This window comes from Calidris pugnax, unplaced genomic scaffold, assembly GCF_001431845.1.
Source record: "Calidris pugnax isolate Ruff unplaced genomic scaffold, ASM143184v1 scaffold39, whole genome shotgun sequence".
NCBI lineage: Eukaryota > Metazoa > Chordata > Aves > Charadriiformes > Scolopacidae > Calidris > Calidris pugnax.
In genome coordinates this window covers 848,555-869,911 of record NW_015090828.1, presented here as the reverse complement: position 1 = coordinate 869,911, position 21,357 = coordinate 848,555, and the positions used below count along the sequence as shown (strand labels likewise).

Genomic DNA, 21,357 nt, shown 5'->3' with positions numbered 1-21,357 from the left:
CTGATTTCAGGAACACCACAAAACATCTAAAGATCTAACAGCAACTTAGTTTAGTTGGGCCTCCTATGCTGTATTTTGGACAGCTTCACTGCATCCCACCACTCCCAGTCCCAAAGCAACCAAAAATGTAAAGGTCTTACATTATTAGCCATAATAACAATCTTTAAAAATCATCATTGATTTGATTTTTTACCAAAAAAATGGTAAAGTTGGTTATTCTCTATCCTGCAAAGATAGAAAGCCACTGTTTGTAAGCTGAGAGAAAAGCAACACTATTAAGATTTTATTGGCCCTGGCTCCAAAACAGTAACATTTTTGCTTTTCTGCAGACTTGCATAGCTTTAAGTTACAGATACCAATGGTACTGAAGTAGTTTGAGGGACACAACTGTGAAAAACAGGGTGGTCAGGTATGCAAGCTTTTGCACCTTTTTTTTTTTTGCCTAAATTACACATTAGTAGAGGGGAGCCTCTGGAAATGTTTCATGGCAAACACATTTGTCAGAAATATAACAAAAGCCAAAACATACCAGTTATTGATGTTTTAGGTTTTAAAATCACTGCTAGGAAGGGAGGGCTACTCAGACACATCAGGGGGAAAAGTAAGTCTCAAGATAAGCTATTTCATCCCTCATGCTTTCCTATTACAGAAAACAATGAGCCTTAATACTATGCAGAGAAAACACATAGAGACTCTCACAAACAGGCTCCTGGAAGGCACGCTCTGCTGAATCAGCAGAAGATACCCTACCACATTTTCTGTCCTTTCTCATGGATAGCTACTGTTCTGGGTTCAAACTCAATGAACAAAAAGGAGCTTTTTCAACATTGCTCAACTTCCTGCATTAATATGTGATTAATTATCATAAAAGATTCCCTCGCATCTCTCTGAGTGTTTAGCTAGTCAGTCTCATCTGTTTTGTGGGGTTTTTTTAAAGCAAGCTATCATGCACACATCTCTCCACCTCCCCCCACATCCTTTCTAGACTCCCTTTCTTCCTTGTCTTATACCTTGCTCTGAATCAGCCATTGTGCATCAGGGTTCTCCAAAGGCTACAGAAATGCCCTCGGTGCCTTTAAACTGGCTATCTTCAATTTATTCAGCTGAATGGCTTGCTTTGTCACTCACTCTTCTCCCTCCGTCTTCCCTACAACCCCATTAGATGTTTCATGTGGAAAAAGTGAATAATCCCTTTCAGGCCCCAGTACGTGCCACTGATGTATGCACAGCCTTTAATCTAAGAGGAAAAAAAAAAATCCTATGGAAATCTGATCTCGGCATCAAATGACTTCTGAGGCAGTGAAAAGATGACAGACAGCTTTTGCAGCTATGAAAGTGGCTGTTCCTATCAGACTTTAACTATGAGCCATTAAATTGAAGGTTCTGCTGCTATCCAAGCAAAAATCCATAGGAGAGAGAACCAATTTGGAGCTCTATGACAATCAAAGCAAGGCAACCACTAATGGGTTCTGCCTATTCGCACTTTACACAAGAGAAAAAAAAAAAATGCTCTGCCATTCTTTGGTTTGAAAGGTGGGGGGAGGAGATAAATTAAGTTCAATTAGGGTGAGTCTATATGAAGATCAAAGTATTTTGCCTGTAGAATTTTTTCAGACCAAAAGAGATGGTCTGTTCCTAAAGAACCTATTCCCTAAAGAGGACTGGGCAATTTTCCTGATCTCCAAAGTTAGGACCAGGCAAGAGAACATTTGAAGAATTACAAGCAAAAACATCAGCTTTAGAGAATGTATGCATAAATTGTATCAAAAGATTTTTGCATGACTAGAATTCAAACTATTTCACAGACTGACAGTTCTCATGAAAATATCCACTTACATCTTCTAAGCATTTGACAAATTCTTACTTAACATACAGGGGAAAAATATGCTACTAACTGAAATGCCAAGAGATTAAAGCAGTAGTAGGCACTGGTTCACAAGACGACATGAAGGAGTTCCTACTACTTTGGGGTAGAAATAACACTCAAACCAGCAAAGGTGTTAAATTGCTAGTCATTTTTAAATGGTACATACTCAAAAATTTGAGGTCTGTACATCTTAGGCATGCAGTTAGTACTATGAGAAGCACCTAAAGCTACTTTTAGCCAGAATCTTTATTTGTATGAAGTCTGTATAGTTCCACAGATAATTGTTTGCCCCAGGTGAAGATGTGATTTTCCTATACAGCATTCGCACTATTTTTTCATGTTTTAACAAACAGCATTCACATGGTAATAACACAGCAATAAGGACATTTTGAGTGGTGTCAGGAATGTTTCTTGAGGTATAATAAGCTGCATAAAAAAATATAGAAAAATATTTGCCAAATGGCATCTTCAAAACAACTCCTTCAGAAAGGATGCAGACTGTAATACACAGGGTTTTGTTTTGCTCTTTAGGAAAACCCTTTCTCATTCCTATCAAGGTGCTAAGTAGCTGCTGATGACAAAAGGGCTGTCACCTCTGCAGAGCAAGTTCTCAGACATGCACTGACAAAACGTGGCACAACATTTTCTGGGCAAAATGGCAGTTCTTTGGAATGTACAAATCCGCTCTTTCACCAGCATTAAACAGATCAGAACTCTCTAGGTCAACTCATTTTCCTTGCTTTGTATGACTGCAGTGCAATTAGACTTTGTTTCACAAAGTGGGTTTCTCAAAACAAGTAAGAAAAACCTAGGCCTGATTCTTTCAATAATTAGTTAATGACAAATTATTTGAATACAAGGAGTAAGAGTAGTCCAGAACTAGTAATCAGACTCCCCATTGCTGGATAAGATCTCTGGTCTCTCAACTGCCTCTTAAACCAGTAGAATAGCAAAACCATAGTATTAAAGCTATCCTGTGGAGAAATGGAAAATGTCACCAGTATTCCACCGTATACATACTGGAAAATAAAGCAGTATTGAGGAAGAAATTGACTGGAGAACATATGGTTCTGAATTTGACAGTGACTGTCCGTAAAAAACTCTCTCAAGCTAAGCTTTACTAGAGGATGTCTCAGCATCAGTTCACAGGTGGCTGATGCCTGTTTATCTCTGGAGAGCTGAAGGCTGTAAAAAACAATGCAAAAGCTGCAGTCTCAATCCTATGAAGACACAAAAACAGTCAAGGCAAAGACTCCCTGAATTCTCAATTTACATGATCAATTTCTATCATGGTGTTTCTTATCTCTCTCACCTGCTTGGTTTTGCTGCTTTCTTCAGATGGCAACTGTGTACGAATGGTACAAGTGGGACTAATACATCAGCTTCTGGATCTTTTGGAGAAACATGTAGAGAGTGGGGACGTCTCTGTTCAACATGCAGCACTCAGTGCTCTTCGAAACCTTGCTATACCAGGTACAGAGTTTAAAGACAATTGACTTACTGTGATACTTTGTCAAGATGGGTCATTTAATGCAGATCTGTGCAACTCTAAGTCACCAATTCCAGTCCTTTGCATTCTGAGGGGCAATTGACCTTTTTTTTTCCCCCTGCAGAGACATATATATTTGAATAATAATTAATCAGGACTTCTCATCTACATAACAGGTCTAAATATAACAAAGTGTGATCTCTGCCAGCTGCCAAAATGTTTTCATATTAACAGCATACAGCAGTTCACGACAAAAATGCAGAACACAGTTTAAAGCTTAAAATACAGAGTATGAGGTGGAGCTATCACATCACAGCTGGTAAGGATTTCATAAATCTGTTCCTCTTTTACAAAGCCAATATTAATTGCAAATTTGGCCTTTGTAACACACTTAATGACAATTCTTAAGAAAGGCATTTTTTAGGGCCTGCTGCAATAGGACAAGGGGTAATGGCTTTAGACTAAAAGAAGGCAGATTTAGACTACATAGAAGGAAGAAATTTTTGGCAATGAGGGTAGTAAAACACTGGCACAGGTTGCTCAGAGAGGTGGTAGATGCCCCATCCCTGGAAACAATCAAGGTCAGGTTGGATGGGGCTCTGAGCAACCTGATCTAGTGAAAGATGTCCCTGCCCATTGCATGGGGGTTGGACTAGATGACCTTTAAGGGTTCCTTCCAACCCAACCTATTCTATAATGCTACTCTTGTGATTTATTTTTTTTTTAATACACATCAGAAAATTGCACTGCTTCTCATCTCAAATTTACTGCTTCCATGTGAAAGTGAAATTCAGGCCAAAAATGTTTTACTAGAGATTTAACACTCTAGCACCCTGCAACAGAGTCCTTACACCATTATATAGTACTCCAGAGAAGAGCACGACACCAACGCTACTTTCTGAAAATAAAAGAACCTGAAGTTGTCTGCCAATTTTCTTATGTAAGCTAGTGAGCATGCTTGGTTTAACAGTTTTATACATAATCATTGCTTTGAACAAGTGAGAGCCCAGAATATACTACTTGCTACTTTGCCTCCACTACTTCCTTTTAAAGCCTGATATACCCTCATTTCTTCTTGCAGATAGCTCCCTTCAGAACTTCGCCTATTTCCTTCAACTTATTTTTGATACGCTCTCAAGTAATTTATTTATAGTTTGACTTAAAGTATTATCACACTCTCCGGATCATAATAGCCAGTCATGTCTGTCTATTCAGTATCTTAATAAACATTTCATACCATAAGCCCCTCACTGCTTCTAGGTATATTTTATTTCTCTGTGAAGAGATTTTTCTACCACCATTCACATCAGCAGAGGCCTCTGCAAATTGCTTTTTGGTGCTAATAGAATATGTAGTATTTCAACCATGCACACCAACTACCTTACATCAGTTACGGCCTAACAGAGCCATTAGAAGATAATCATAGAATTCTGAAAAATCATGGAGAGCCATCCACCTGAAATTAGGAGAGTAGCTTAGTAGGCAAAATGTAACTATCTTTATTAGAATGAAAAGGTGGATTATTTTTTTTTCCTATAAGCTTAGGGTTGCCCCACGCTTAGTTCTCATTGACTTCACTCCTGCAATACGTACAATAGGATTTAATGATTACAAGCAGCAAAGATACCAATTAATCTCATTTGGACGACAGTTTTGATGTAGTTTCCCTTGACAACAGGGAGAGATGATCACATTCTAAATCACAACAGAACTCCTTCTGGAGTTCTGAATACCAAGGCCCACTTTTTGCAATGCCAAACCCAGGCATTCCTTGGGAGTACCTTAACAAAGCAATGAACAGGCTGATCTTGCAAAGATTATAGGATCTAAAACTCCAAAAAAAAATGTGGTTGCAACCTCCAACTTCACCCCTATATCACTGCCTGCTACACAGAGTACCCATAGATCTCAATGTTCTTTACAGCTATACTTTAAAAGGCTCAACTCTGAACTATAAAGTATCAATGTATCAATACAATCTGGTTTGGTTATCTGTTCTGGTCCAATACAAACCATTTTAGATCTAAGCGTGTAGGCAATGCATAGTACTTTAAATGTTATTCCTACACTGTGTTTTTCATCATCAATTTGTAAAAATAACAGAATATGGAAGCTGTAAGACATTCCCTTACAATAATACATTACTTCCAGAAATACAAACTGTATCACTTTCAACAATATAGTCTGGTACCTGGTAATACAAAAATAAAAAATGAATGCAAATCCAAATAAATAATAAAATAAAAATGAATTAAATATGGGCCAACACGTGCAAATGGGCACTGGGAGAAGTCTTCAAATTAAGTAGTGACCTTAAAAGAGAACAAGTGATAAACGAATTTGAAAAAAGTCATTATGCTTTAGGGAATGGAATCTGTCTATGCCACTGAAAAACAAGACATTAAGTTACTGAAGCGTCTGCTTCTCTATCTGCCCCTATTTCACTGTCCTGTCACGCCTCAAAAAAAGGCATGCAGAAGACAGGAAGAAAATTGCTCTGGAGAAAGCAACTTTTGGTAGCACAGTCAAGCAGCATTAGGACTCTTTCCAGACAAGAGACAAGCTTCTGATTATTACCAGGGATTACTGCACTAACGACTGGAGCAAAGGCGAAAGAATTAGGAGACGAAAGCACAGAAACAAAGCATGAACAGCAGGGGATTAAGTGAGCTCAAATGCAAAAAGAAAATTCATTCTGAAAAAAATGGGGCCATGTAAATCACTTCTGCAACCCAGCTCAGTTAAGATGAGCAAGCACAGGAAAGGTTTGCGGATGGATAATCTATTACAACCAGAAAAAGGAAGAGAAACAACAATGCTGTGTTTATCTTTTTTTTTTTTAAATGTACTTCATTCCAGGCAATTGAGATCAAAAGTTACCAAAACACCCTATCAGCAATTCCTAGGAAGTTTTTCACTCAAAAGAGAAGCTTAAACAGTTGGGTAGTCCTCTAACAAGTTGGATATTTTGCTAAGAGAGCAAATTCAGAACAACAGTTATGTCATATGTATGTCAGATGCCTGTGTATTTACTGAGCTTCACATCAACACCTTATTTTTCCGTTTTCTAGTTGTTAACAAGGTTCAAATGCTGGAGGAAGGTGTGGCAGAACGGATCCAGGCACTTCTAAGGTCAGAGATGCCTCCTGTGCAGTTTAAACTTCTTGGAACACTACGGATGCTAACAGATGGGCAAGGTAGGGAATTGCTAATGTTTGCTGATGACAACTACACACCCCCCTCATCCCCTCCTCCCGCAAGACAACGGATGTGCAAGGAGACTACCGGCTAAGTGTCCTGCTAACCTAAATCCACTCAGTCTGGAGAGCTTCCAACAGAGATGATTGCGGGAGGCTGCAGGCCTTCCATGCTGCCCCAGCCAGCCTCGGAGATAGAGGAGAAACAAGCCAAATGGAAGTATCTGCAGCAGTCTGTGAGAAACGGCCAAGGCCTAAAAGGAAAATGTTTTCCAGCAGAGATGTACCAAAAAGGCATCCTCTCAGGCTTTGAAGCAAGTCATTAAAAGGTCATTTATGTGAAGTTATACCTGAATTGTGACAGGGGAGACCATTTAGCTTTTAAAATTGAGACATAATAATACAGATCTAAATTATCAAACACTAAATTGTCTTTTAACTCAATGCTATTTACCAGCCCTAGTACGAAGTCAGAATTTCACACAAAATAGTACAACTTGTGAATCTGCAACAATACAGATATGAAAGTGTAGAGTGGAAAAAGAGGTGGAGAAGATTATTCAATGTCTATCCATTCCTGCCTGTAAGCACACAATTCTTCCACCTTTAATTACTTTCCAGCCTGTTTACCCATGAGCTAACATTGCCCTTAATTAACTCAGCCTGAAACTCCTACGAATACACATCCAGCAAGAAGTTCACACTAAATTAGTTAATTGCATTATCTAGTATAAAATCATTACTTTGACAATCACCAGACATGCAGAGGCCTACAAACTAGGAAGAGGTAGGTTTCTTTCTGTCTCTAGGAAACTGCAGTCAGATCTGTCAGCTTCATTACACTCAAGGGACGTTAACATTAACTCCTGGTTTTTCCACTGTTTCGCTTCAGAGGAGCGGAAGAATTTGTGCACTTCAATAGCCAAAGGACTTTCAGCTCAACTGAAAGCTCAATCACACACACAATTTATTCAAATTTGGCATTTTGTAAGTTAAAAGGTCCTCCTGTTCCTGTGAAGAATAACCAAATGGTTTTATCTCAAAGAACTCTTGCTGGTAGATACCAGAAAACCCCCGTCAAACTGGGTCAAGACGCTTCCTTTGAACAACACTCTTAAACTGGTTCCATTCACCACCCTCTTACCTCTTTCAGCTTTCAGTTCTAAACTGGATTACCATGATCTCCTCAGACTAACATGTAATGTCTGACCTAGAAACAAAAGCCTTTCTGTTACAGGAGGTAACTAGTGAGGCAAATATACTAGGCTGTTCTCCCCTGCTTAACGTATTTGGTTAAAATAGAGTATTTCACAGTCCTCAGCACCCTTATATCTGCATTTTTCCTTTGCTTAGGAAATCACTTTCCACCAGTTAGCCACTTTTGATCCACAGTACTTTGAAGACATGTTACTAGACTGCAGTAAGACTCATGTGGAATCTTATGTTAGACTGATGCAATATTGAGACAGCATGAGTAAAGTTCCTTTTGCTGCTGAACTTCTAAGAGCTTTGGGAGTAGTCTCCCTTAGTGGCAACAAGCCTTAAACCACAGCATATCATTAGAGTTCCACTTCTTAGGAAAAGTTATCTAGCGAGGTTTTTTCCAAATGTCAACCACACTGATTAATACTTTTAGCAATTCTTGAGATCGGGTTCCTGAAACACAGGGGAAGGCAAATTAAAAGGCTCCTCCAAACTCTGGGGGAAGTTTTGATGATGCCTAATACACAGTTGAATGCACTTTCTTAAGACATGCAATTACAGATATGCTGCAATTCCGCACTAAGGCTTGGCTTCCCACATGCTACCAACAGTAATTATCACCATTACTGAAAGCACTGAAACAGCAAGAACAGACTCTAAAAAGCCCATGATTACATCTGTGCAGGTCTCAAAGAGCAAGTGCAAGAAACCAAACATGAAAGGGATCGTCTTCATGAAGATTTTAGTATAGCAATATTTGCTTCCAAAGATATGAAGCTGCTCATTTTAAGCCCTAACAGCCTCTTAAATAGGATAGGTCTATGGGAACAGCTTGCTTTGTTCTCTACCTCCAAGAGTTGCCCTAAAGCAACTAGCATTCCTCAGGTAAAGATTTCCAAGATCCCTCGAAAGCACAATTGCTTTAGTTAGAGCTCTTAAAGAACACTGGGCTCAGTCCTGTTGTCCTGGCTATTTCTACATTCACATTTCTACAACAGAAAGACCGAGAATTCTGATTTTGAATGTTTCCTGATGACGTTTTTTTCCTCTTCAGCTGATGCAGCTGAAATCTTGGGCCAAGACCCCATGCTGCTCAACAGACTTGTGCAGTGGTGCAACACTAACGACCACAGCGGCGTTTGTGGAGAGGCAAATCGGCTGCTGGCATCGATCCTGCGTCACAACAGATCCCAAGTACGAGAGAGATCGGTCTAATGTTTCTACTTTATCCTTCTCCAACATTTTTAAAGCTTGTCCATAAAGTTAGGGGTTAAGTGTTAAAAAGCACATACAGCTTTATAATTACAGAAAGAACGTTCACAGTAAAATCCCCTCTAGTCTGCCTCAGTATCAATAAGGGGAAGGTGAACAGGAAAGCACTGCTCTCCATAGCCAGATACTGCACAAAAACAAGTAACATGGTTACTTCCTGTCACTTGTCAACTTCTACCCTCCTCAAGTAAGGTTTGACAAATGGTATGTAGGTAAAGCTTTTTTTCCCCCCATAAATATTAGTTCCAATTTTCAAATTAAAATGGCAAAGATAACCCAGACCTGTCCCAAACATCAGTCCTCAAGGAGCTCCAAAGAGCCTACTTATCTACCTAGTGATGGATGTCTGGCATGATCTGTATCTGCTGGCATATTAGGACAGGCTTCTGTTTCTTGTAAATCATGCTGTTATAACACAGGTATCCCAACTGTTCTTTACTTTCAGGTAGTCACAATAAAGTAGATACTATCTGCACATGCTTCGATAAAGTAAAACTAATCTTTGCTAGTTTGAGGGCTTGAAATGAAAAAATGGAATAAGGTCAAACTAAAACTCTTGAGATCTATCTATTTTTCTTATAGATATGCATATACATAATTCTAAGTGTTGATATTCAAGGAAATTAGACCAGACCTAAGCAGACATGTATTACCAGTACCAAAACAAATATTATCTCTAGTCTTCAAGTATCATCCGTTGGCATTGCAGCAGGCAAATTTCTTCCATCTATTCAGAGTCCAAACAGTGCAATCTCATTTCTCTCTTCATTCTATTTTATCCACAAGTCAGATTTCCATCTGTGACATTTCACCTTTGCTTTAACAGGAAGTGGTCAAAGCGATCCAGGAGGCACAAGGAGTGAAGCATCTGGTTTCCATGACGACAAGCGAACACGCTGCCATGCAGAATGAGGCTCTGAATGCCTTGGCAATAGCATCTGCAATCGATCTAGGTATTTTTCGCCTAAAAGCATTTATCTGTGCAAGATCCTCATTAAGAAACATTGTCATGGTGTTAATCCTACATAACATGTAAGGAAAAGCATGTTTCTTATCTAGATTTAGCTCTGCAGCACTAAATAAATGAGGTCAGCCATCCAGAAGATCACAAAAGCAATAGGCTTCAGGAATTGCCTCAAGATTTTTTTCTTTAGGGTAGCACCAAGTGATCAGGGGGTATGGACAGGCACAATTTCTTGAGTAACATTGTATGATGCTAGAAACCTCCAGAAAAAAAACCAAAAGGCAAGTAAAGATGATGAAGACTAGAGGAAAAAGATGATAAAGTCTAAACAAACACAAAATAAGGGACAATTCACAGACTTGAACGGTCAATGAAGTCAATAAACAGAGGAAGTAGTCTACAGAAGAGAGACATTTGAATGCAGGAAAGAATAAAGCAGAATCATAGACAAAAGGGCCTTGTAGAAACTGCAAATGAAACAAGCAAGAAGACTATAAAGGCTCTAACTACTTTTAGTGATCCAGTTTTCACAGAGATTGTGTGTATTTTTTTTAAGACTTTTCCTGTATGACTGATTGCATTTGAAAATGGGCCTCAATTTATCACAATAAAGACAGTCACCACAAATCTACACACATCAAAAGATAAATTGAAAAGAAATAGTTGACTTGAAATTTGGAATTTCCTATACCAACAAAGCAAGACAATAAAGAGCCATGTTATTCCTTGGTCCACCATTCAGGCTCTCAAATTCAATAGGGCAACCAATGTGAATCAATATTTCTAGCACTGATCACTGCAAATTTTAATCTATTATGAGGTTATTGTATACAATCTATAGTATATGGGTTGTTTTCCAGAATGAGGCCAGTGAAGAAACACTGTACAGAATACAGAAATTCTCCAGTAAAGAGAACAGATGCCCAAAACATCCCTTTACAGCCAATTTGAAATGAAGCCAGTCAGGAATTTTACTTTTAAAAAGCACACACATTAACTTTCTAGCCTTTTTTCAGGTAACAACTCCAGTATTTGTTTACTTATTTTTCAGAAACGCTTGAAGAATCTTTTAAGGAATCACAGCTAGTTCAAAGCTTACACAAACTTCTGCAAGATGATAATACAAGTCCTGAGGTGAAATATAATTCAATGGGTCTTTTGTGCAGTCTTCTTAATTCAGGTAACTTCATTTTAAGTTGTCATTTGCAATGAAAACAAGTGTTTTCTGTTACTGAAGTGTGCTGCTTGCACTGTTGCAGTCAGTGAGTATTAAAGGATATTAAAGAGGTTCATTCTTTATTGATCACCAAAAATCCCAGTCAAGTAGCTTCTTTCTTTATGACAAGCTGATAAAGCCATCAGTTGAATGAAAAAAGAAAGGCTTTATTCCAGTGAGTCAGTGGCATAATCAAGTCCTGAAATAGCAAAATTAGAGCCTTTGAAGAAAGGCATCTTTGTCCAAATTCACCATGCACAAATGTCTGGCAGCCCAATGTCCAGAGTATTTTTGTGCTCGAAGAAATAGAGTCTCTATCATCTTCCACAGGCAGGCATCATTTGTTCTGCCTAGGCTTAAGCAAACCAGAATCTGAGATAAAACAGCAATTTTAGCAATGCTGCCTCTGCACAGCAACTTTTAGTAAAAGACACGAAGGATATAACATCAGTTTCTCTCACTCTGTGGTCAGGGAAGACTTAAAGTGCTTTGAGCAAGATCAGACTCATCCTGGATGTGTAACACAACACTAACCTTGAAAGCAGAAGCCTAAAGATGTCATGCCAGTTTCTCATATCTTAATATATACATCATGTAAATTGAAAGTAATTATTGTGCTCAGACAAGAATCTGCCACAAGGGAAGCTGCCTTTCAAATTCCGGAGCCACCCTACATTAGCAGACAAGCTGAATTTTGCAGTATACTGTTTTTTCCCTGTAGCCACACAGATATTGGAATATAGATAAGCATTTGCATCCTTCAGTGCTACTATGGAGTACTGACACAACAGATGTGACCTATAAGACTTTTTTCCAGAGCTGTATATACTTAGCACTTTATAGACTAACTGTAACACTGGGAGCTGAGTCTTACTAATATGAAAGGCTAACAAAAAGTATACAGGCAAAAAAAGATATGCTGGAACTTGTTCAGTATTACATTTTCACAGTGCTTTTCTTCTGCTTAACCAGTTCTTGGAACTCAAACAGGAGAAAAAAAAAAAAGTCTTAACCTGTTCAATACTTTCTGTGGCTGAAAGTGTACCTATTGAGAGAAGTTTATTTAAATTAAAGAAGCTCATTTTAAACAGCAAGTACTCCCAACTTATCTTACAACAATTGTTGGGAGCCATTATACCATGGCATGTCACTAAAAGTCAGCATTTCATCTCCCATTCAGGTGATCTGAGACAAGAAATAGAAGAGGACAAGATTAAAGAAACCCTCGAACAGCTCTGCAGTCACAGTAATGCAAATGTGGTCAAGGAAGCTGTCACAACATTACAGGTTTTGAGAGGAGAGACACCCCACTAAGTCTCCCTTCTTCCCCGAAGCAATTCTGCACTGCTGCTGAGGCAAACACAATAAAACACCAGCTCTGCCAACCCTCCCTTGCATTTGTTATGCTACCGCATAACCCAACACTACTGAAGTCCAGGTATAGCTCCTATTTTTAAAGCTGTGCATAAAAAAACCCCCAAACTCATTTGCTCATCTATTTGGCCTACAGACATACTCACATCACCACTGCTCTTCACTGAGCTACTAAGGCACAGCAGCAGGAATAAGGCCTGCAAAGGAGGTGGGCTTAGAAAGCATCCCGTGAGAAGCATCAGGCAGTGACCACTTCTGTAATACATTTTTAAGTTGCTTGGTTTTGTAAAAATCAAGATACCACTTGCAACTTTTTCTTATATCAACAGGACTTTATAATCACTACAAAAAAATCTGAAGCTTGTATCATGCAACCTGAAACAACAGTTTTAGGTTAGATGAGAGCTGTAACTTAAACACCACAAAGGGCTAATTAGTACCAATACAACCTCTGCACATTGTGAATCAACCTGTGAGCCCAACTGTTAAATGAACATGTTAAAACCACCACAAAACTGTACCCCTAAGCCAACTCCCCCTTCAACTTCCAATTTAAAGCTCATCTCTGATTTTTTTACCCACTGGTTTCACAACCTATATTCCTAAGTATCTGAGGTCAGTCTTGTCCTAATTTCAGAGTTGCAGGTACTGTAACCTGGAACAAGACTCAGCAGAAAAATTTACATGAAATTGTTATGTCCATACAGTGCTTGGACAAGAAAAAATTAAAACTAGTTAGACATTAAAAGGGGGTGTGTATGAAGATTTGGAGGCAGCTGGCATTTCCTTAAATTATCTCCAGTAAGAGAACTTGGATTTTACTTTAGATAATAAAAAACTGTAGTAAAACAAATGTGTCTCAACTTTTCTACAGAAACATTTCATATTTAAAAATGGTCACAAGATAAAGAAGATAAGAACAGGATCTATTGCTCAACTTGTTCCTATGGGAACTTCTTGAAGCAGTTATATGTCACCGAGTCACATTGCCAAGACCTAGGAGATCAAATTCAAAACCTTGTAGAGGTAGATACCAACGAGTAGGGAACAATGACTTTTTTTAGCCAGTGGTAAAAGTTATTGAGAAAAAAAATAGAGAAGTACTGACGTTTAAAAAATTTGTTATAAAGCAGGGAATATTAAAGTCAACCAGGTGTCGTCTTCTCAAACAATTTGAGTATAACTGGCTTATATTTGTAAACAAACATTGCAACTTTCTTCCTGCAAAAGCTTTCCTGCTTGCAAAAACCTGTTAGCAGCATTTAGCCCACCACATTCGCCACCAAATATCACTTTCAGGAGTACTGTTGAGAAAGGGCATTTCATACAATCACCCAGACAAGTCACTTGGTGAGTAACAAACAAGCAGGTTTTGCCCACGTCATAGGAGAAAAGAAAAACAAGAGCTGAACCATGTGCAGCTTCCTCTAGCTTAAAGCACACCGTGATACAGGCTTCCTACACATTTGCAATGTCAGAATGATAAACATCTTCAGATAATCTAAACTTCAGAATAAGATCTGGGGTTGTACGTACACCAGGCATCAGTATATCAGGATGTATTACAAGTTCTATATGTACACACCAAATAGCCACATTCAAGTTAAGTCATTCTTATCAGAAATGACTTAACATTCTACAGTATCCAATTCCAGATATTGCATGATTCTAATACAACCTTTGTCTACTGGTTAGATGTTTCTTTCACCTTATTAAACCTAAAATCAGGTTTTAATGCATTAACAAAATGTTAAATTGGTCAAAGCAGCAGACACAAACCTATTTCTGCAAGCCTTATCTTCAAACCTGGAAGTTACCTCCCTTCTGCATTTTCGTAGTAGTTTCAGGAACATTGCTTAAACACGACAAACCACAGACTGTGCAAATCCCAAGAGCAATAATGGTGGATGGTGGCAAAGTGCAAACAGCAGTTTTAACTTTTTGGGTGTCTAGAAATTTAATAATTTCTCTACACCATTCTGTAGCTCTTCACTTGTTCACAGCTTTTCATTAACAATGGAGAGAAAAGCACCAGTGTTATTTATTATTCAGCAGCCCGGACCGAGAAAACATAAATAAATCAAGAATTAGTTTCAGAAAAGTATATATATGAACACCAGTGGACTTTTACAATTTCTGTAGTTATCCACAAACTGCAGTCTCAGTAGCCAGTATAAACCTTGGAGAGGGAAATACTAGTGACTAGAAGCAACAAATCTTAGAAATCAAACTCCAAGAATACAAAACATTAAATTTTATTTAATCAAATTTAAGGCTTGAGAAAAAAAAATATATATACTGAAAGTCATTCAGAAAAGCCATCTCAGAAGAAGAGACAAAACCTCCCCTTCCATTGGCTAAACAAGGTACAAGCTGCATGATAACCCACAGGCAGTAGGGGGAAGGAAGAAGAAAGGATGGAACGGGGAGACAAAAAACAAGGCAATTATACATATAAGCCAATTGCCACATCAACCTCAGTGGACCAAAGGTAGAAGTCTATCCACATGGCACTGTATGAAGGTCATCAAAATTAAAGACCCCTTGGGAAGAAATATTCAGGTTTTCAGGAGGCAATCAAAGGTCCTTTGGTCACTGTATTTTTTTCAGTCCTTACATTCATCCTCCTCTTCATGTACAGGTAAACGCAGATATATTAATAGAAACAAAAGGACAGTTGCATTGTCAACCATACTGACAAATAAATACATTGCTTCACAGAAATAAACTGTGCTGGTTTTGAAAAATAAAAATGATCACACTGAAAAGCTTCCTTCTCTCAGTCTAGTTATTCAAGTCTGCTCTCGTATTGGACATCTTCATTAAAAACCTTGTTTCCATTGTAGTGTTTGTGGAGTTGTTCCAAACGCAACCACCGAAATCTCAACATCAACAATTTATCAAACCTCCCCGTGTGAGATCATTGAATTGCTTCTCCTTCAAGGCTTTAGAAGCAGGCTCACACCCAACCGCTTTTGCTGACAAGACTTTTTTAAACCATAACCTAAATCTTTAGCCATGAAGTCACTGCAGTTCACCAGAGAATATGCTAAATATAACTACAGTAGAAAGTGGTAAGAAAGCCTTCCCATTCCAAGTCTGAAATTGCACTATCCGTGTGTACCACCAATGGGGGTGGCACTTCAAAGCATCTAGAGATAGGGCAGCCTAGAGTCCCAGAGTTTTAAAAATGATAATGAATAAGCAGAGGAGTTTGTCCACAGTGAAAACAAATCACTCCATGAATTTAAAGATCCTCAAAAATAGGTTGAACATGCCTCTTGAATTCAGTCCCAAATAACTGGAGCATTTGACACAAAGTCGGTGTTAATACAGCCAAAGCCAATAAGAACAAACTGTGGAAAGACAGCACTTCAATTAAATTCTGTTTTGCATACAAACAGTACTTCAAAAAGAAACCAAGTATTCATTTGTCTTCAGGCGACTTGGCAAGATTTGCAGACGCTGGAATCCTGATCCATGACACTTGCTCTTGTCAGCAGCTCATTTCAGTGCACAAACTCCATAGACATCTTTGACACCGTGACGGTTTTCACCAACTGCCGAAATGATTTCCCAGGATTAGGAGATTTCTGTATCAAAAAGTGGCAAAGGGAAATATACTCCCCTAGACGCAATTTTCAATGCAATGTTTTACAAATCAAAAGTTACAAATAGAAAGAGCCTTCTCCAATTTTACATACATTGGATTATTTCGGATAACCTTAACAGAGTAAATTGGTTGATGAGGTGGTGTAAAGTTTCAAGCACCAGAGTTTAAAGCCAAGGTTGCTGGACACTGCTTTGCTGTTTGCAAAGTAGCAGTAACAGCAGCAAGTTTCTGGCTGCTACTAATGGACTAGATTGAAAATATAAGTAATACAGGCCTCAAAGCCAAGGCTCTACAAAAGAAATGCCTCTTGTGCTCCGGTCAATGGTCTATTGTTGTTGTTTCCTCATTGTACATCAAAGCTAAAAATAAAAAAATAACACATTGCTGAACCTCCAGCTATTTTACTTTCAGGTTTCTCAGATGAGTAACAGCAGACCATTCTCTGCTACTGTAAGGAAACCAGGCATCCTCAGACAAGCTTCCTTTTCCTGTTGTGTCTCAGTCACTGGCCAGAAAAAGAACTATGAAAGCTGAAGTACACAAGAAGTACAGCATTGTCTGTGAAGTGCTTCACAGATTAAAAGCTAGAAGGATGTCTGGGCAATCAATACAGACACAAAGATTCTCACTGTTGATGAGCTTTTGCCAGTGAAATGTTCATTAATACATGAGTAATAGAAAAAAGGACATCAGAGAGCTATTTAAAAGTTTGGCTTCCTAAGAAAGCCATATACTTTGGAAATACAAGTATTAAATCTTTCAGACAGACTACACGTAGTAAAATATCATTATAAAAATATACACTTTTCTAAAATTTACACTATGTTAGGCACTGTAAATAAACCTGCTCTCCCTGAAAAAATTGGTGTCACTGGAAGCAATAAACAATGTTATTTATATGGCCTACAGTAAAACTGACAGCTACAGCTATTTCCAAGAACTTTTTAGTCACATACTTCTATCTTAAAGCTAAAAATACTATGACAAAGTCTTTCAAAGAAGACTGGAACTCTTACTGAATTACATATCCATCCATTGAACCCTCAAGAAGGGAGGACAGGAAAAGGAGAGTTTAGTTTTCTTCCAATAAAAATAAAAATTACTTCAGCGTGAGCAGTTCACTTTGATGCAGAAAATTAGAATGAAGAAATCATTCCAGTTCACCATACTGTGACTGGCATTTGAACCAGGTATCTGAATACAAGCAGAACTAATGATTCAATAGTTTACAGAAGGTTTAAAAATTCAACAACTCTCATCTTTCACTAAATGTGTATTTCCTCATTAAAAAAATGGATTTCAGTAGCGATCAATGCTGAATTCAAATGTTTTTCATCGGTCTTGATATTAGCAGTTAGGATGTGTGAAAATCAATATAACAGTTGTGAGAGGAACTAGAGGAAAGGCAAAAACCATCAACAGCCAGCATAAGTGTGTTTGCTACCTACAGAAACAAGATGCATTTTGAAATTTTTGCAGACAGAACTTTTTAAAGAGATTACTGATCAATAAAAAGCTAAGAATTTAAGAGGTTTTTTTCTTCTATAAATAAAGAATATTTACACTTTTTCAGACAGGAAACAGCACCAGGGATTCACACCCCCTTGACTGAAATGGACATTTCTAACATATAATGCTACAGATAGTCAGATTTTTCCCCTCTTGAGAAAGGGCTTGCATTTTCAAAGTGGCATGGGTTACTCAAGCTCTGATGGTGAGCACAAGTTCCTGCTCCTGAGACATCTACGTTATTCCCAGTCAAACAGAAATACCCCTACTTCTGCACAACTGAAAATCAATTCAAGAACTAGAAAATCTGTGACTTTTTCCAATTTCCAATACCATGAAGATTACAGTTACTGGGTATCTTGCCAAAAAATTAATGGATGAGTCTACTGTACAGATTAAAATGATTTCAAGATTCTGAAGAAATCAACACACCTGAAAAGATTGTATTTTGAATTGATGATAGCTGCAAGTGAAAACAAAGCAATCTTCACTGTAATCTTTCAAGGAAGGATTTTACAGGAGTTTCATGTCTCTGTACAATCTCTGTACAATCTGTTCTGCCAAGATCTTGAGAAATTCCATTTCTTCTTCAGAGATCAATGCTGGTACACTGAGATGTCTCATTAGGAAAAAAGGTTGACAGATGTGCATTCGGAGATATTTTGTACCAGCTTCTAACAAAAAGCATGAGCAGGGTAAAATCCACATAAGGCTTTTAATAACAGGAGTATTTCACGGTCTGTGCATTTCTTCCACATTGGTGTCCAACCAATAACTGAAAAATATACTTCTATATTCAGAAGGCATTACCTGCCTTTACAGCTTCAATATCAGAAATCAATGTCCTGGCTAGGAAAATCCCAAAAATCTAAAAAGACAAAAAAACAAACCATTTGTGAGATGGAACACTCGTAATGTAGCAGTCTACAAGAAGTTTTTAAAAATTAGAGCCTATTACCATTAGTCATTATTGCAGAATGAGAACCTACTTCTTATGTGTTCCTATTACATTGTACTGATGTCGGTGCAGCTACTCTTGTGAATAAAGATATGCATTCATAAAGTGTTTGCAGGTTCAGATATCATTTCATGGCCAGGATGATCCATCAAAGCATGGCTATTACTAAAAAGTAATAAAGGTAGAATCTTACAGGAAATAAAACTCAGGAGAAAAAGATATTGTCATGTAATACTTCAGGAGCATTCAAAATAATAAGCTTCTAGATGCCCTAGAGCTGGAAGAAATCCACTTAGCCAAGTTTACTTGAGTCTTATAACACTCACACTTACCCGTTGCTAAAGTTACAAGTCAGGCATTTTCATTCATTCCACAACTTTGCATAATCCAGTCAATTTTCTGATCAAGTTTTTAAACACATACAGAATGTAAAGTTACCTACACTAAAATGAAAATCTTCTCACACACAGTAGTGAGAAAAGTCCCAGATTATTCTGAAATATTTAAATTTTAAATCTTAACATTCACTCAAGTTCTCGCTTTTTAGACAGGTTATATCTAACTCTCAGTCCCACCATGAAATAGTTGAGTGCACAAAACAGACTTAATTTGAGAACACAAATGACTGTGAGAGTGGTTTCACAGAGACTCAGAACATGAATAAGAACATCATCAAATTATTGTCAATCACCAAACGGCAATTTTTTTTTTTTTTTTTTTAATATCTTCCTAACTGAAGGTGTTGTTCTCAGGACAGCACCTCAAAGCCATGGAAGCACTATCATTAGATGGTAATAAAATATCAAAACCCAAGCAACAGAGGGCAGTATTGCCATGGCTGGGAAAAGGTATTTTGCCAGCACTCTGTGCTCAACTGTTGTCAGTTAAATGGAAAATACATTCTGTAGTAGTATTTACAAGTTTGCTATTTCCCACTGAAGTGAAGCAGTATCATAGCAAAGAAATTTTGGAAGTGTAAACAACTGCCACAACAAAAGCAGGATCCATTATGAAAGAAGTAATCTGATGTGTTTTACTGAGAATTTCCATTCTTTTTCTTTGATGTACCAAGCACCAACACGGTACTGGACAAGTCACTGGAACTCCTTCACCTGGGTCTGCTAATACCACATTTGCGACCTGTTCACCAATCTCCCTCCTCTTCCATTTTCAACTGTTTTTGAGCAGTATGCTATGTCACCTACAGCCAAGCTGAATGGCAATCTTAGCACTAAGGACAGAATTGTACCTTAGTGATTTCACATTTGTGAGAGAAGGCTGTAGTTTAAACCTACTGAGAAGATGACCAGATCTCCACTCCCTCAAGGCATATTGAAACGTAGGAAATACATTATTGTATCACATTATTATACCAAATGATCATGTATTAGCATATTGTTATATTAACATATAACAATATACATCACAATCATTATATACTGTATCTATTACAATTGTATTGTATTTTTATAATGACCTTCATTGCTTTGAGGAACATGATTTCAACAGAATTAAATTAGTTGATAGCGGATATTTTCACTCTGTCCCCCATCCTGATTTTTTTTTATACTATTCTTATAACTAAAAAAATCCAGTGTCAAAATATTTACTGTTCCTCTATCCCCACAATGACTTTTGTCTTCAACAGGTCTGAATCTGCAAACTTGAAACTTTTTTTCAAAGTAGTATAACGAAACCGACTAACCTGGAGCAGTGAAATGGCTATGAAGACACCTGCCACAATGTAGATATTTCGGGGTAACCAAGCTTCAAGAGCAAGGATGCATCCTTTGACAAAAATCTGATTATCCCATTCACTCTTGCTCTGAATGTAGAGAAGAAAGATAAGAATATTACTTTTTTTGCCCAAGTTTATTGTAAGATCAGTCAATCACATGACACAGCTAAACTAATGATTTGTCACCTCTGCAGTAATGTTTTTAACCAGACTCCAGAAATACATATACACCCAGATTAAATCAGGGACTGTCAGACATTGATGTTAGTATCTTCCCGCAAATCCTGCTATTAGAATACTTTAGAATTAGCAGATAATAGCATTCAGAGTTAGACTATTAGAACTAATAACTGAAATGCACATTTGAAACGCAAGTCCTACCCCTTTTTGAAACACACCTTTCCTTTTACCTGTTCCATCACTTGTTTTCTCCACCCTCCCACAGTACAACTTTACTTTAAACAAAGGAAAGCCTCTACTTGTGGTATGATGTAGCACAGTCTATTAGTTCCCAGAACTTTAAGCTGACATATCTATCAGCAATTCCACTATTTTTATTGTTTTGCCTATGCAGGCACAGAACAAGAGAGACAGAAGGGTCCCAGCACCTTACCTTCTTTCTGACATCATAGCCACACTGTGTATTCACAACTTTTTGCTGCAAAGCAAAAGAGATTTAAAATAAATCAATTGAATTCTACTCATTTCTGATGACAGGAAGTTTTTCTGTCTTTTAGATTGACAGACAGAGCAGGACTGTCAGAACCAGACATTTTAAGAAGTATTTTTAGTAAAAACGAGAAAAGCACTAGCAGAACACAAGAAAAGTAATGACAAAGCAGAGGTGTATACTAGCAGGAAAACATCCTCCACCAGAAATCCCAGCTTCTTCTATCACTTGGCTTTCAAATACCAATTTCTTTTATGGCTTCTAGCATGAAGTGTAGCAACTGTCTT

General features: G+C 37.9%; 2 protein-coding genes across 2 annotated transcripts in view; one reads left to right on the top strand and one right to left on the bottom strand.

The window, feature by feature from the left end:
• LOC106887050 (rap1 GTPase-GDP dissociation stimulator 1-like) overlaps positions 1–12,522 on the top strand; it is a 28,983-nt gene extending 16,461 nt beyond the window's left edge. The window contains exons 8-12 of the mRNA XM_014940402.1: positions 6,428–6,553; positions 8,811–8,950; positions 9,855–9,981; positions 11,044–11,172; positions 12,389–12,522. Coding sequence (XP_014795888.1) covers positions 6,428–6,553; positions 8,811–8,950; positions 9,855–9,981; positions 11,044–11,172; positions 12,389–12,522 — 656 coding nt within the window. The remainder of the gene's footprint in view (positions 1–6,427; positions 6,554–8,810; positions 8,951–9,854; positions 9,982–11,043; positions 11,173–12,388) is intronic.
• A 2,299-nt stretch (positions 12,523–14,821) lies between these two features.
• Positions 14,822–21,357, bottom strand: part of TSPAN14 (tetraspanin 14) — a 36,788-nt gene continuing 30,252 nt past the window's right edge. Inside the window, exons 7-9 of the mRNA XM_014940568.1 lie at positions 21,014–21,058; positions 20,368–20,487; positions 14,822–18,572 (exon numbers count right to left, since the gene is read on the bottom strand). Of these exons, the coding sequence (XP_014796054.1) occupies positions 18,501–18,572; positions 20,368–20,487; positions 21,014–21,058 (237 nt within the window). The 3' untranslated portion in view covers positions 14,822–18,500. The remainder of the gene's footprint in view (positions 18,573–20,367; positions 20,488–21,013; positions 21,059–21,357) is intronic.